Source organism: Heterodontus francisci, unplaced genomic scaffold (assembly GCF_036365525.1).
Source record: "Heterodontus francisci isolate sHetFra1 unplaced genomic scaffold, sHetFra1.hap1 HAP1_SCAFFOLD_43, whole genome shotgun sequence".
NCBI lineage: Eukaryota > Metazoa > Chordata > Chondrichthyes > Heterodontiformes > Heterodontidae > Heterodontus > Heterodontus francisci.
The window spans coordinates 20,848,741-20,863,918 of record NW_027141852.1 but is presented as its reverse complement, the minus strand read 5'-3'; the positions used below and the strand labels follow the sequence as shown (position 1 = coordinate 20,863,918).

At 45.0% G+C, this 15,178-nt stretch overlaps 2 protein-coding genes across 2 annotated transcripts; one reads left to right on the top strand and one right to left on the bottom strand.

The window, feature by feature from the left end:
* Nucleotides 1–278: 278 nt before the first annotated feature.
* Nucleotides 279–926, top strand: LOC137365014 (histone H2B-like; the record flags this gene model as incomplete). The annotated part of the gene is made up of 2 exons (XM_068027886.1): nt 279–616; nt 920–926. Coding segments are annotated over 2 exons (345 nt in total), but the record flags the coding sequence as incomplete, so codon positions are not given.
* Nucleotides 927–1,489: 563 nt separating this feature from the next.
* LOC137364997 (histone H2B 1/2-like) lies at nt 1,490–1,861 on the bottom strand. The gene has a single exon (XM_068027869.1). It carries the CDS (start codon nt 1,859–1,861, stop codon nt 1,490–1,492), a length of 372 nt encoding a protein of 123 aa, XP_067883970.1.
* Between the last annotated feature and the right edge of the window lie 13,317 nt (nt 1,862–15,178).

Here is a 15,178-nt window from a genome sequence, read left to right as displayed (position 1 = left end):
TTGTGAAACATACTTCCTGATTGCTGTACGAATGTTTGTGATTGGCTGCAAAGTTTGAATGTGATTGGATGGTGAAGGACACCAATTATAGTATTACAATATTAACCCATTGTGACATCACTCCCAATCAGCCAATCACAATCTTTACTTTCCCCCATCCCTTATTAGCATAGAGCTGTGGGATTGTCTATTTAATCCGCACTCGGAAGGGGTTTGGTTTATTTCTGTGTCTGAAATTGAAACTGAAGATGGTTGAGGAGAAGAAGAAAGCAGCTGCGAAAAAGGGCGCCAAGAAAACTGTGAGTAAACCATCAGCAAAGGGCGGTAAGAGGCGGAGAAAGTCGAGGAAGGAGAGTTACTCCATCTACATCGACAAAGTGATGAAGCAGGTTCACCCCGACACCGGCATCTCCTCCAAGGCCATGAGCATCATGAACTCGTTTGTGAACGATACTTTCGGGCGCATCGCGGGTGAGGCTTCCCGCCTGGCCCATTACAACAAGCGCAGCACCATCAGCTCCCGGGAGATCCAGACCGCCGTGCGCCTGCTGCTGCCCGGGGAGCTGGCCAAGCACGCCGTGTCGGAAGGGACAAAGGCGGTGACCAAGTACACCAGCTCCATGTAAAACTGCACAATGGACTGAAAAACATCCCAAACACAACGGCTCTTTTAAGAGCCACCCACAATCTCTCTGAAAAAGCTACAACATCATCTCTCTGGTTTTGATTTGTTTTGTTTTTTTATACGAAGAGTCTGGAACTTTCTAATTGCCTTTCTGATCTCTTTTAACCCCATGGATTCTGGGTGATTTCGTCAGATCTTTCTGTCTCTGCTTAATAATGCGGCGTAAGTTAATTACTGATCACTGACCCCATGTACGCTTTGATCTCGGACTATTCTCCGTCCTTTTTGAAACAGTCTGTAAGCGGCGGCAGAAAGTCTCATTCACAGCATTCTGGAAGCAGACACATTTCAGGTCAATCTTTGTCAAGATAGCGCATCACTGATTCTAGATTTAACCTATTTGTGGGAGACAAAAGCGGAGAGAAAGTGTTTTATTGTCAGGAGTTGAAATGTGAGATTGAGGTTTCCTACAACAGCGGGGTTTCTAGAAAATGTACTTATCAATTATTGAGGCCGAGCTTGAACAAGGGAAACAAGTGACTGAGAACTGATCTGTCAGCTGATTGACGAAATAGTACAATCGCGAAAATGAACGCGCGTCCGAGATCAAAGCGAACATGGGGTCAGTGATCAGTAATTAATTTACACGGCATTAAGTAGAGACACAAAGATCTCAACAGTGAAAGTGAATCACCCAGAATCCATGGGGTTAAAACAGATATCACAAAGGCAATTGGAAAGTTCCAGACTCTTCATGAAAAAAACAAATTGATACCATAGAGATGATGTAGCTTTTTCAGAGATTGTGGGTGGCTCTTAAAAGAGCCGTTGTGTTTGGGATGTTTTTCAGTCCATTGTGCAGTTTTACTTGGAGCTGGTGTACTTGGTCACCACCTTTGTCCCTTCCGACACGGCGTGCTTGGCCAGCTCCCCGGGCAGCAGCAGGCGCACGGCGGTCTGGATCTCCCGGGAGCTGATGGTGCTGCGCTTGTTGTAATGGGCCAGGCGGGAAGCCTCACCCGCGATGCGCTCGAAAATATCGTTCACAAACGAGTTCATGATGCTCATGGCCTTGGAGGAGATGCCAGTGTCGGGGTGAACCTGCTTCATCACTATGTAGATGGAGTAACTCTCCTTCCTCGACTTTCTCCGCTTCTTGCCGCCCTTTGCTGACGGTTTTCTCACAGTTTTCTTGGCGCCCTTCTTAGCAGCTGCTTTCTTCTTCTCCTCAACCATCTTCAGATCCAATTGCAGGCACAGAAATAAACCAAACCCCTTCCGAGTGCGGATTAAATAGACAATCCCACAGCTCTATGCTAATGAGGGATGGGGGAAAGTAAAGATTGTGATTGGGTGATTGGGAGTGATGTCTAAACGGTTTTATATTGAAATTGCCTAATTGGTGTCTTCCGCCATCCAATCAGAATAAATATTTGCAACCAATCACAAACACCCTTACTGCAATCCGTAAGTATATTTCACAAAGACTCTCTCCAGTCCCAGTTGATAGTAAAACAGCCCCTCCCTGTGTAAAGCTCCCTGGAAATGTCCTGGCTGTTGTTGGGAGGACACTTTTTGACTGATTCTGTGTCGTTGTGTCTCTGCTATTGCATGTGAGTGTGCAATTAATTCCGTTTATTTTACTCTCTGCTACTGTGTTTGAGTGTGTTATGTAATTTGGTAGCTCTCCGTCTCTGGTTCCGTGTCAGTGCGCCATTTTCCCACACTCTCTTGGCCAGTCTGGACATAGCAGTGGAAGCCTTTCCCATGTGCTTGTTGACTTCTGCATCGGGAGACAGGTTACTGGTGATAGTTGAGCCTGGATAGGTGAACTCTTGAACCACTTCCAGAGCGTGTTCGCCCATATTGATGGATGGAGTATTTATAATGTCCTGTCCCATGATGTTCGTTTTCTTGAGGCTGATGGTTCGGCCAAATTCGTTGGAGGCAGCCGCAATGCTGTCAATGAGTCTCTGCAGACACTCTTCAGTGTGGGATGTTAATGCAGCATCGTCAGCAAAGAGGAGTTCCCTGATGTGGACTTTCTGTACTTTGGTCTTCGCTCTTAGACGGGCAAGGTTGAACAAACTGCCATCTGATCTTGGAGTAAAATTCCTTCTTCTGAAGACTTGAACGCATGTGAGAGCAGTAGGGAGAAGAAGATCCCAAACAGTGTAGGTGCGAGAACACTGCTATGTCCAGACTGGCCAAGTAAGTGTGGGGAAATGGCACACTGACACGGAACACAAAACTCCAAGTATATCAAGCCTGTGTCCTCAGTACTTTGCTCTACGGCAGCAAGGCCTGGACAACGTATGTCAGCCAAGAGCGACGTCTCAATACATTCCATCTTTGCTGCCTCTGGAGAATCCTTGGCATCAGGTGGCAGGACCGTATCTCCAACACAGAAGTCCTTGAGGCGGTCAACATCCCCAGCCTATACAGCCTACGGAGCCAGCGGCGCTTGAGATGGCTTGGCCATGTGAGCCGCATGAAAGATGGCAGGATCCCCAAGGACACATTGCACAACAACCTCGTCACTGGTATCAGAACCACCGACCGTCCATGTCTCCACTTTAAAGTCGTTTGCAAACACGACATGAAGTCCTGTGACAATGATCACAAGTCATGGGAGTCAGTTGCCAGTGATCTTTAGAGCTGGCGGACAGCCAGAAATGCGGAGCTAAAGTGTGGTGAGTCAAAGAAACTTAGCAGTTGGCAGGAAAAAAGACAGAGGCTCAAGGGGGGAGACAACTGTGTAACAGCCCCGACAACCAATTTTACCTGCAGCACCTGTGGAAGAGTCTGTCGCTCTAGAATTTGCCTTTATAGCCACTCCAGGTGCTGCTTCACAAACCACTGACAAGCTCCAGGCGCTTACCCATTGTCTCTCGAGACAAGGAGGCCAAAGAAGAAGAAAAGAAGTCTCCGGTGCTGTGTGGATTCATTCTGTATCTATCAGACTCTAGGACTGTGAGTGTGACATCCATTCTGTATCTGTTAGTCTCTGGTACTGTGAGTGTGACATCCATTCTGTATCTGTCAGTCTCTGGTACTGTGAGTGTGACATCCATTCTGTATCTGTTCGTCTCTGGTACTGTGAGTGTGACATCCATTCTGTATCTGTCAGTCTCTGGTACTGTGAGTATGAGGAGATGAGGTGGAGTGTTGTGGCAAGGATGATGGAAAAGAGCATTGGTGCGATGACACAGCCTTGCTCGACCCCAGTTTGCATTGGTATTGGGTCAGTGGTAGGTCCGTTGGAAGGATTACAGCTTGCATGTCATCATGCAGTCGTCAGAGGATGATGATGAATTTCTCTGGGCAGCCAAATTTGAGGACGTTCCATAATCCCGCCTGGTTGGTGGAGTCGAAGGCCTTTGTCAGGTCAGAGAAAACCAGGTATAAAGGTTGCTGCTGCTCCCTACATTTTCTTGGAGTTGTCTTGCTGTGAAGATCATGTCCATTGTGCTACTTGATGGACAGAATCCACATTGTTATTCCAGGAGGAGCTCTTCAGCCACGGGGAGGAGGCAGTTGAGAAGGACTCTTGTGATGGCCTTCCCTGTGGTGGACAGCAGGGATACCCCTCTGTAGTTACCACAGTCAGTCTTGTCACCTTCTTTAAAGATGATCACTATTCCAGTGTCTCGGAGATCCCCTGTCATACTCTCCTCCTTCCAAATGAGGGAAATGAGACCGCGTATTTGTGTCAAGAGTGCTTCTCTGCCAGATTTTAGAATTTTGATGGGAATTCCATCTTTGCCAGCGGCCTTATTGTTTTTTAGCTGTCAGATGTCCTTTTCAATCTCTGTCAGCCTGGGATTGTGCTGACAGCACGGTGGGTAGCATGCTGTGGAATGCGGTCAAGGGCACTTGCATCAAGGACTGAGTTGCGATTGAGGAGATCTTCAAAGTGCTACTTCCAACGAGTGCTGATTGCCTCTCTGACCTTGATCAGTGTCACTCCATTCTTTACTCTCAGTAGGGTAGGTCCTTGGTAATTTGGGCCATAAATGGTCTTGACTGTGCTGAAGAATCCTCACATGTCGTGGCTGTCAGCACGTTTTTGTTGTTCCAGTGTTCTTTCAGCCCATCAGCTGTTCTTTAGGTCGCATGTGTAGATCTACTCTACAGGACGAGAGGGAAACTATTTAACCTATGTTGCCTCCAGATGTAAGGCCACTCCAACCTCTGTCATCAAGCTGCAGTATGCTGACGACGCCTGCGTATGCGCACACTCAGTGGCCAAGCGTCAAACCCTGATCAATGCAATCACGGAGGTGTATGAAATAATTGGCCTTAAGCAAAACATCCAGAAGACAGAGGTCCTCTACCAGCCTGCTCCCCGACACTGCCCCTCGACTATCAAGATCCACGGTAAACCAGTGGGCAATGTGGATCACTGCTCATACCTTGGGAACCTCCTGTCACCAAGGGCAGATATCGACAATGACACTCAGCATCACGTCTACTGTGTCAGCATAGCCTTCAGTCCTCTGAGGAAAAGAATGTTTGATGACAAAGAACTTAAATCAGACACCAAGCCCATGGTTGACATGGCTGCAGTGTTACCTGCCCTCCTGTATGTGTCAGAAACATGGATACTGTACAGCAGACATCTCAAAGCCCTGGAGAGATATCACCGGTGGTGATTCCGCAAGATCCTGCAAATTCAGTTGCAGGACAGGCGCTGCAATATCAGTGTCCTCTCTCAGGCCAACATCCCCAGTATCGAGACACTGGTCATGGCTAGTCAGTTATGTTGGACGGGCCACATCATCCCCATGCCTGACGCCAGAGTCCCAAAACAAGCTTTCTGCTCTGAACTCCATCAGGGCAAGAAGCTACCAGGAGGGCAGAGGAAACATTACAAGAATTTCCTTCAAGACATCCTGAAAAGCCCTGACATCTGCACTGATTCATGGGCATCTCTTGCCTGAAACCACCCAAAATGGAGAAGAAGCATCCGCGAAGGTGCCAGCCAGTTTGAAATTCGTCGACATGCCCAGGAAGCAACCAAATGCAAAGAGTGAAAGGAGTATTTGGAAATTGGAGAATCCCATTCACCCACCTCACCAAGCACCATCTGCCCCACCTGTGGCCGAGTGTGTGGATCAAGAATTGGACTATTCACTTGCCTAATGAACCACAACCCTGGAGTGGAAGAAAGTCATCCTCATTCCTGAGGGAGTTCCGAAGAAGAAGTTTAGTGTGACATCCATTCTGCATCTGACAGTCTCTGGTATTGAATATGAGTGTGGGATTCATTCAGTATATATCGGTCCCTTGCACTGTGTTTGAGTGCAGTTTTCAGGCTGCATCGATGAGTATCTTGTGTGTGAGTTTTGTATTCATCTGCATCTTTCAACCTCGAACACATTATTTGAGTTTTGCAGTCATTCTGAACTGACCCTTGGTAATGTATGTGTGTGTTGAGGGTGATTGTTTACCTGTTAATCTGTTGTCCTGTACATGAGCGTGAGATTCATTCTGTATAACTCTATCTCTGTTCTTGTTGTGTGTGTGTGTGATTCATTCTGTATAACTCTATCTCTGTTCTTGTTGTGTGTGTGTGTGATTCATTCTTTATGCTCCATCTCTGGTATCACATTTATGTGTGGTATCAATTCCATTTCTGTCATTTCTGGTACTGTATGTGAGTGTTTACTTCATTCTGTAACTGTCAGTCTCTGGCACTGTCTGCATGTTCTGGATCCATTTTGTAACTATCAGTCTCTCGCAGAGTGTGAATGTGGAATTAATTCTCTCCATCTCTAGTGTCATGTGTAAATTTGGAGTTCATTCTGAATTGGTCATTGGTACTGGATCTGCCATTCTCTAGTACAGTTTGTGAATGTGGGATTCGTTCTGTACCTGTCACTCACTGGTACTTTGTGAAAGTGTGCAATACATTCTGTATCTGTCGGCCTCTGGTAGTGTGTGTGATTGTGGGATGAATTAATTAGCAGTCAGTGGTGCTCGATGTGAATGTGGAAATCATTCTGTAACTCAGTCTGATATTGTTCTGTGAGGGTGGGAATCACATGTATCTTTCAATCCCTGGTGCTGTGTGTGAGCATGGGATTCATTCTGTACCTGTCAGTCATACTGTATGTATCTGTGGGATTTATTCTGTACCTTTCAGTCTCTGGTATTTTGTACGAAAGTGGGATTAATTCTGGATCCACTGCCACACACTGGTTGAGTGTGTGTGTGTGTGTGTGTAAGAAGATAAAAAGATACAAAATAGGAGCAGGAGATGGCCATTTGGCCCATCGAGCCTGCTCCGCCATTCAGTAAGATCGGGGTTGTTCTGATTGTGGCCTTGACTCCACTTTCCTGCCTGCGCCCATGACCATTGACTCCCTTGTAGATCAAACATCTGTCTATCACAGCCTTGAATATATTCAATGACCCAGCCTCCACAGTCCTCTGGAGAACAGAATTCCAAAGATGAACAAACCTCTGAGCGAAGAAATTCCTCCTCATCTCCTTCTTGAATGGGAGGCCACGTATCTTGAAACTGTGGTCCCTAATTCTACATTCCCCCACAAGGAGAAACATCCTCTCAGCATCTACCTGTCCAGCCCACTGAGAATCTTATAGGTTTCAATAAGATCACCTCTCAATCTTCTAAACTCCAGTGAGTATAGGCCCAACCTGCTCAACTTTTTCTCATAAGACAATCCAACTTCCCAAGTATCAGCCGAGTGAACATTCTCTGAACTGATTCCAATGCAAGTATAGCCCTGCTTAAGTAAGGAGACCACAACTGTGTGGAGTACTTTAGTTGGGATGTCACTAATGCCCTGTACAGTTACAGCAAATCTTCCCTACTTTTAAACTCCATTCCCCTCTCTAAAAATGCCAACATTCCAGTTGCCTTCCTAATTACTTGCTGTAGCTGCATGCTAACTTTTTTGTAATTCATGTACCTGGACACACAGATTCCTTGGTAATATTCTGTTTTTCTATTCTTCCTGCCAAAGTAGACAATCTTACATTTTCCCATATTATACTCCATCTGCTAAACTTTTGCCCACTGATTTAACCTATCTATATCTCTTTGCAGACACTTTGTGTCCTTCTCACAACTTGCTTTCCTACCTATCGTTGTACCATCCATAAATTTGGATTTACACTCGGTCCCTTCATGCAAGTTATTAATAAAGACCATAAAGATTGAGGCACCAGCACTGATCTCTGTGGCACTCCATTAGTTACAGTTTGCCAATTTGAAAATTCCCCAATTATCCCCACTCTGTTTCTTGTGAGTTAGCCAATACTATATCCATGTGCGTGCAGTTTTCAGATTGTGTCTATCAGTGTCTGTTACTCTGAGTTTTGGACTCTTTCTCAATCTCTCAGTGCTACTATTTGTGTGTTAGGTTGCTTTAGATGACTCAGGCTGAGGTACTGTCAGTGAGTGCAGTAATCAACCTATACCTTTCAGCATCTGGCACTGAGCATGTGTTTCAAAATCACTCTCTAACTGTCAGTGTCTGGTACTCTGTGTGATTGTGGGATTCATTATATAAACTTCCGTCAATGGGACTGGTGCAAGTCTGGATTTATTCCACATAAAAATTCAGCACAGCAACAGGCCACTGATGTGGTAGGTTTTAAGCAGACAGGTAGATACATAAATCCTGTTTGAGGTTTTGCCCAGTATTAAATAGTATCTGTCACTGTGAACACAATAGTGAAATATAATGTATCCTACAATCTGATACAGGATTGATGTGCAAGTGTAACTCAGGCTGTACTCATCAATTTGATCAGTGCCATTCAGTCTAACTCTGAGTGAGAATCTTGGACTTGCATGTAAAATGAGCTCAGTCTGGAATTGTACAGTATCTTCCACCTGACACTATATGAGGTTTTAGGACTGGTACGTAATTTATAGCTCAAACTATACTAATCAAATTTATATTGTATCTTTTAGTTTCACAATCCGGATGAGTTTTAAAGTGGAATCTGAGTTTGTACCTCTGCAATCTGATTATGCACTTGAGATTTGTATCTAATGTATATGTCTGGACACATTATGGGAATTAATACTGATAATAAAGTCAAAACCCGTGTAAATATTAGGCTGGTATTTAAGTTGAATCTCGGAGCACTTCATTGAGGTTATTTCTGTAACTTTGAAACAGCAACCATGTGTCAATTCTATGTGCATTTAATTTGTAACTGAGGTTGCTCCATTGTGGGATTGACACACTGATAATTTGATAGTGGGTGAGAATTTGGACTGGGATTTGTGAATCTACCTGTCAGTGATACTGAGTTGGGGTGACATGAAAACAACGTGCGTCTCTCCTGCTCCATTTGATTGATGGATTGAAAATGTGTCTCTGGATCTGTTTCTGCTGTCGGAGACTGTGGAACTGATGACCTGTCTGTGTCTCTGCACTCTGTGAGTGATAATGTACGGACTGTGTGTGAGAAGGAGCTGGTGACACTCTTCCATGTAACTTGGTGGAGGAAACATCACATTTATTTTGGTTCATTCAATTATTTGTCTGTTTAAACAAAAGAATGTTTATAATTCAAATACTGGTGAGACAGAAGATACAGGATTTTAATGAATTTAATCTCTCATAATAATTATAAACGCCCACAAAGGAAGCCCAGCCATACAAATATTATCATTGTTTGACTGCACTGCAGTAACAGTTTCTTCCCATTCTGTCTCCATCCCCTTGTCCACACACAACCCGAGAATGGCCTCTCCCTTCCCCCACTCACTCCATGTTCCGGGACCAGTTCCTGCTCCACTCCGCCTCAAACAAACAGCCCCCGCCTGCCCCTGAACTTGCCCCGGACTCGATGCTGATCTCTGAGTCTATCTGTGGACACGCTCCCAAAGCGATGTGCTGCTGGAACGAGGCTGCTGTTTGCTCCCTTCCACCGGGACCGGGATCTCTCCATTGGCGGCTGTTTTAAACCATCTTCTTCCGCTCACAGGCAGTGCTGGGGGAGGGGAGCGCAGGCGCAGATTTCTGCAACAATTCCGCCAGCAGAAACATGGAAAAATTCCGGCACAGAATGAGGCCATTCGGCCAATCATGTCCGTGCCAGCGCAAAGAGAGCGATCCAGCCTGTTCCCACAGTTTCTTGTTATTGGACAGTGAAGTGTGGGAACAGAAGCGGACAGTCAGGATGTGGGGAGTTACACAAAGAGAATCTATTATCGGCACCAGGTGAGAAGTGTGAAGGACACATTTTAAACAGTGGCTGTTTGGTTTCACTTGAACGGTTAGACCATGGGAGCGGGAACTGGAAATCTGACCTGTGTAAAAGTCCCTGTTCCGTCGGTCAGTCCCATTCATGGCCCAGTGGATTGTTTCTGGATGTTATTTAATTGTTGTAAAATGGCCAAAGCCCCTGGTATGCAGTTGCTGGGGGCTGCAGGACTGCAGTGGAATCAGACACTGACTCTGTTTGTATTGCTGGGTTTCCTTTGTGATTGTTCATAATGATTATTAATTGAAAATTGTTTTGGTCACTTTTGTATCTTCTACCACATCTCTTCCTGAATTATAATAAATACATTTCCTTTCTGCAGGCAAATACTTGATGGAAGCAGAATAAATGTCGTGATTACTCGACACGAGGAAGTGCAGCCAGCTCCTCACACACAGTAAGTACAGTATCACTCACAGAGAGCAGAGACATCAGTTCCACAATCACCGCCAGCAGAAGTAGTCAGACCGGCACTGATCCCAAGTTCCAGAGACCAACAGTCAATGCAACAGTCAGACAGAGCAGGAAAGATTGAACTTGTTTCCATTTCACCACAACTCAGTCCCACTGACACGTAGGTACATCAATCCCAGTCCAAAATCACACCCACTATCAGATTGCAAGGCACTGTGTCACTCTCACAAGAGAGCAGCCTGAACTACAAATTCAATGTCAGATGGAACAGACAAACAGTACCTGATTGTAAAGTACAGAATTAATCTCAATAATGTACCCAGACTGCAGACTGAGCTCCATGTTACACACCACTCCACAAATCTCACAAATAGTCAGAGTGGAAGACACATTATTAATTCCATTACTGCAAACTGAATGAACCTGACCATTACATACCAGGACATAAAACATATTGTAAGATGAAAGGACACAGACCTGAAATGTTAATTCTGTTTCTCTCTCCACATATGCTGCCTGAACTGTTGAGTATTTTGAGCATTTTTGTTTTTTTAAATTTCATATTTGCAGAATCTGCAGAATTTTGCTTTTATTTTAGAGTTAAAGAAACATTGCATTGTGAGGTGAGAGTGACTGCCCTTGACATCAAGGCAACCTTTGACCATTAATGGCAACAAGGAGCCCCAGCAAAACTAGTGTAAATGGGAATCATGGCAAAACCCTCTGCTGTTTGGAGTCATATCTAGCACTAAGGAAGATGGCTGTGGTTGTTCAGGTCAATCATCTCAGTCGCAGGACATTACAGCTGGAATTCCTTAGGCTCGTGTTCTAGGCCCAACCATCTTCAGCTGCTTCATCAATGACCTTCCCTCCATCACAAGGCCGAAAGTGGGGATGTTCACTGATGATTGCGCAATGTTCAGCACCATTCATGACTCCTCAGCTACTGAAGCAGCCCGTGCCCAGATGCAGCAAGACCTGGACAACATCCAGGCTTAGGCTGATAAGTGGCAAGTAACATTCGCGTCAGATAAGTGCCAGGCAATGACCATCTCAAACAAGAGAGAATCTAATCATCTCCTCTTGATGTTCAGTGGCATTACCATCACTGAATCCCCCACCATCAACATTTGGGGGCGGGGGGTGTGGGGGGTCGGGGTTACCATTGACCATAAACTGAACTGGACCAGCCACATAAATGCCGTGGCTACAAGAGTAGGTCAGAAGCTAGGAACTCTGTGGTGAGTAACTTACCTCCTGTCTCCACAAACCTATCCACCATTCACAAGACACAATGCAGGAGTATGATGGAATACTCTCCACTTGCCTGGATGAGTGCAGCTCCAACAACACTCAAGTAGCCTGCTTGATTGCCCCCAAGCACCACCTTCAACAATCACCCCATTCACCACTGATGCACAGTGGCAGCAGCGCGTACCATCCACAAGGTGCACTGCAGCAACACACGAAAGCTCCTTTGACAGTACCTTCCAAACCTGGAACTTCGACTACTGAGGAGGACAAGGGCAGCAGTTGCAAGGGAACACTACCACTTGCAAATTCCCCTCCAATTCACAGATCATCCTGACTTGGAACGATATCGCCATTCCTTCATTGTCGCTGGGTAAAAATCCTGGCACTCCCTTCCAAACAGCACTGTTGGTGTTCCTACATCTCAAGATCTGCAGCGGCTCAAGAAGGCAGCTCACCACCAATTTGTCAAGGGCAATTTGGATTGGGCAACAAATGCTGGCATAGCCAGTGATGCCTACATCACACTAACAAATGAAAAAAGTGAGGAAATAGTGAAGGGCTTTTATAGAGTACATGGGGACATGCTTCCACTTGTGGTGGCATCTGAAACAAGAGCCAAAATAGAAAATCGTCATTCATAAAACCAATGAGGAATTCATGAAAAATGTATTTACGCAGTGAATGGTTCGAATCTGGAATTTGTTATCACAGGGAGAGGTTGGGGTGAATAGTATCGATGCACTGAAGGGGAGGTGGAACAAATGAACAATTGTATGTGGAGAAAGGAATCGAGGGATATACATATCGGGCTTCATTTAAAAAACATTTTTGCATGTGAAGCAGGATGGCTGGAAATATATGTAGAGCATAGAGCAGTTGGGACGATCCCAGTGCAGTGTTTTGTCTGGATGGATCTGCCCAGAACACTTGCGATGCAGGAGCTGGGAGCTTCAGTACTTCAGTGGAGGCAGATAATGACACCGGTTTTTATTTGTGGATGTTCTTAATGATTATTGATTGAGAAATTAAATTGACCTCTTTGATATTATGCACCGCATCTGTTCTTGAGTTATCAGATATATTTTTTTCTTCATACAGGCAAATACTTGAAGATATTGTGATGAATGTCATGGTTGCTGCACTCGAGGCACAAGGAACAGTGCTGCCAGCTCCACTCACACACAGTAGGTACATTATCACTCAGACTGCAGAGGTACAGATAGTTCATCAGTTCCCTGGTCTCAGATTGCAGAAATAGTCAGGCTCACATTGATCCCAAGTTCCAGAAACACATTTTCAATCAAACAACCAAACAAAGCAGGAGAGAAAGAGGTTTTTTCCATTTCACCCCGATTGAGTCCCACTGACAGTCAGATACTTCAATCCCAGGTCAAAATCACACCCACTAGCAGATTGAAATGCAATGTGTCAATCTAACAAAGAACAGTATAGCACAGGAACAGGCCATTCGGCCCTCCAAGCCTGCGCCGATCTTGATGCCTGCCTAAACTAAAACCTTCTGCACTTCCGGGGTCCGTATCCCTCTTTTCCCATCCTATTCATGTATTTGTCAAGATGCCTCTTAAACGTCGCAATCGTACCTGCTTCCACCACTTCCCACGGCTGCAAGTTGCAGGCACTCACCACCCTCTGTGTAAAGAACTTGCCTCGCACATCCCTCTCAACTTTGCCCCTCGCACCTTAAACCTATGTCCCCGAGTAACTGACTCTTCCACCCAGGGAGAAAGATTCTGACTATCCACTCTGTCCATGCCGCTCATATCTTTGTAAACCTCTATCATGTCGCCCCTCCACCTCCGTCGTTCCAGTGAAAACAATCCGAGTTTATCCAACCTCTCCTCATAGCTAATGCCCTCCAGACCAGGCAACATCCTGGTAAACCTCTTCTGTACCCTCTCCAAAGCCTCCACGTCCTTCTGGTTGTGTCGCGACCAGAATTGCATGCAATATTCTAAGTGTGGCCTAACTAAAGTTCTGTACAGCTGCAGCATGACTTGCCTATTTTTATACTCTATGCCCCGACCGATGAAGGAAAGCAAGCCATATGTTCTTGACTACCTTATCCACCTGCGTTGCCACTTTCAGTGACATGTGGACCTGTACGCCCAGATCTCTCTGCCTGTCAAATTTAATGCAGACTGAGCTAGCAATTAAATATCAGATAGAATTGGCACACGCTACTGATTGAATGGCACAGAATCTAACCTAGTGATGTACCCTGAGATTTAAATTAAATATCATACCCAAAGCTCACACCCATTCATTATAAAGGATGTTTAAACATCCCCATAGTGTACCCTGAAATACAAGTTGCATACAAGTACAGCATTCATTGCAGTGAATGTTTCAAAGGTGCTGAAAGATATTGTAAGCTGAGACACAAATTAGATACCAGTTCAGACCTCGCCCACACTGTGAAATTGAAAGAGACAGAATCAATTCCATCAGTGTAGATTGATATAAACATTACATACCATTCTAAAAAGTGATGCAATACGAAACTAAAATACAGTATCAATTCCACCAGACTCCCACCACCCTCTGGCTAAAAAGTATTTTCCTCATCTCCCCTGTGATCTTTCTGCCAATCACTTTGAATCTATTCCCCTAGTCACTGATCTCTTTGCTAAGGTAAACAGGCCCTTCACTTCAATTCTTTCCAGACTCCACAAATTTTGTACATGCCAGTCAGATCTCCCTCAGTCTTCTCTGTGCCAAGGAGAATAGCCCCAGCCTATCCAATCTTTCCTCAAAGCTGCATTTTTCCAGTCCCGGCAACATCCTCGTAAATCTCCTCTGTACCCTCTCTAGTGCAATTACATCCTTTCTGTAATGAGGTGATCAGAACTGCACACAGTACTCAAGTTGTGGCCTGACTAATGATTTATACAGTTCCAGCATAACCTCCCTGCTCTTATATTCTATACCTCAGCTAATAAAGGAAAGGATTCCATATTGTCTTCTTACCACCTTATCGACCTGTCCTGCGACCTTCAGGGATCTGTGGACATTTACGCCAAGGTACCTCACTTTCTCTACACCTCTCAGCATTTTCCTGTTAATCGTGTATTCCTTTGCCTTGTTTGACCTCCCCAAATGCATCACCTCACACTTCTCTGGATTGAATTCCATTTGTCATTTTTCTGTGCATCTGACCAGACCATGAAGATCTTCCTGCAGCCTGCAGCTATCCTCCTTGCTATTTATCAAACAGCCAATCTTTGTGTCATCTGCAAACTTCTTGATCATGCCCCCTACATTTACATCCATGTAGACTACATCAACTGCACTACCCTCATCTATTTTCCTTGTTAATTCTTCAAAATTTCAATCAAGTTGGGCAGACAAGATCTTCCCTTAACAAATCCATGCTGACTATCCTTGATTAATCTGTGCCTTTCTAAGTGACATTTTATCCTGTCACTCAGAATAGATTCCAATAATTTGCCCACTACTGAGGTTAGACTGACTGTCCTGTAATTATTCGGTCTATCCCTCACTCCCTTTTTAAACAGAGGTACAATGTTCGCAGTCTTCCAATCCTCCAGCATCACACCTGTATCCAGTGAGGTCTGGAAAACGATGGTCAAACCTTCCGCTGTTTCCTCTCTT

Bases quoted from the DNA above. Each gene is read 5' to 3' on its own strand.
- LOC137364997 (XM_068027869.1), bottom strand. From the start codon at position 1,861: ATGGTTGAGGAGAAGAAGAAAGCAGCTGCTAAGAAGGGCGCCAAGAAA.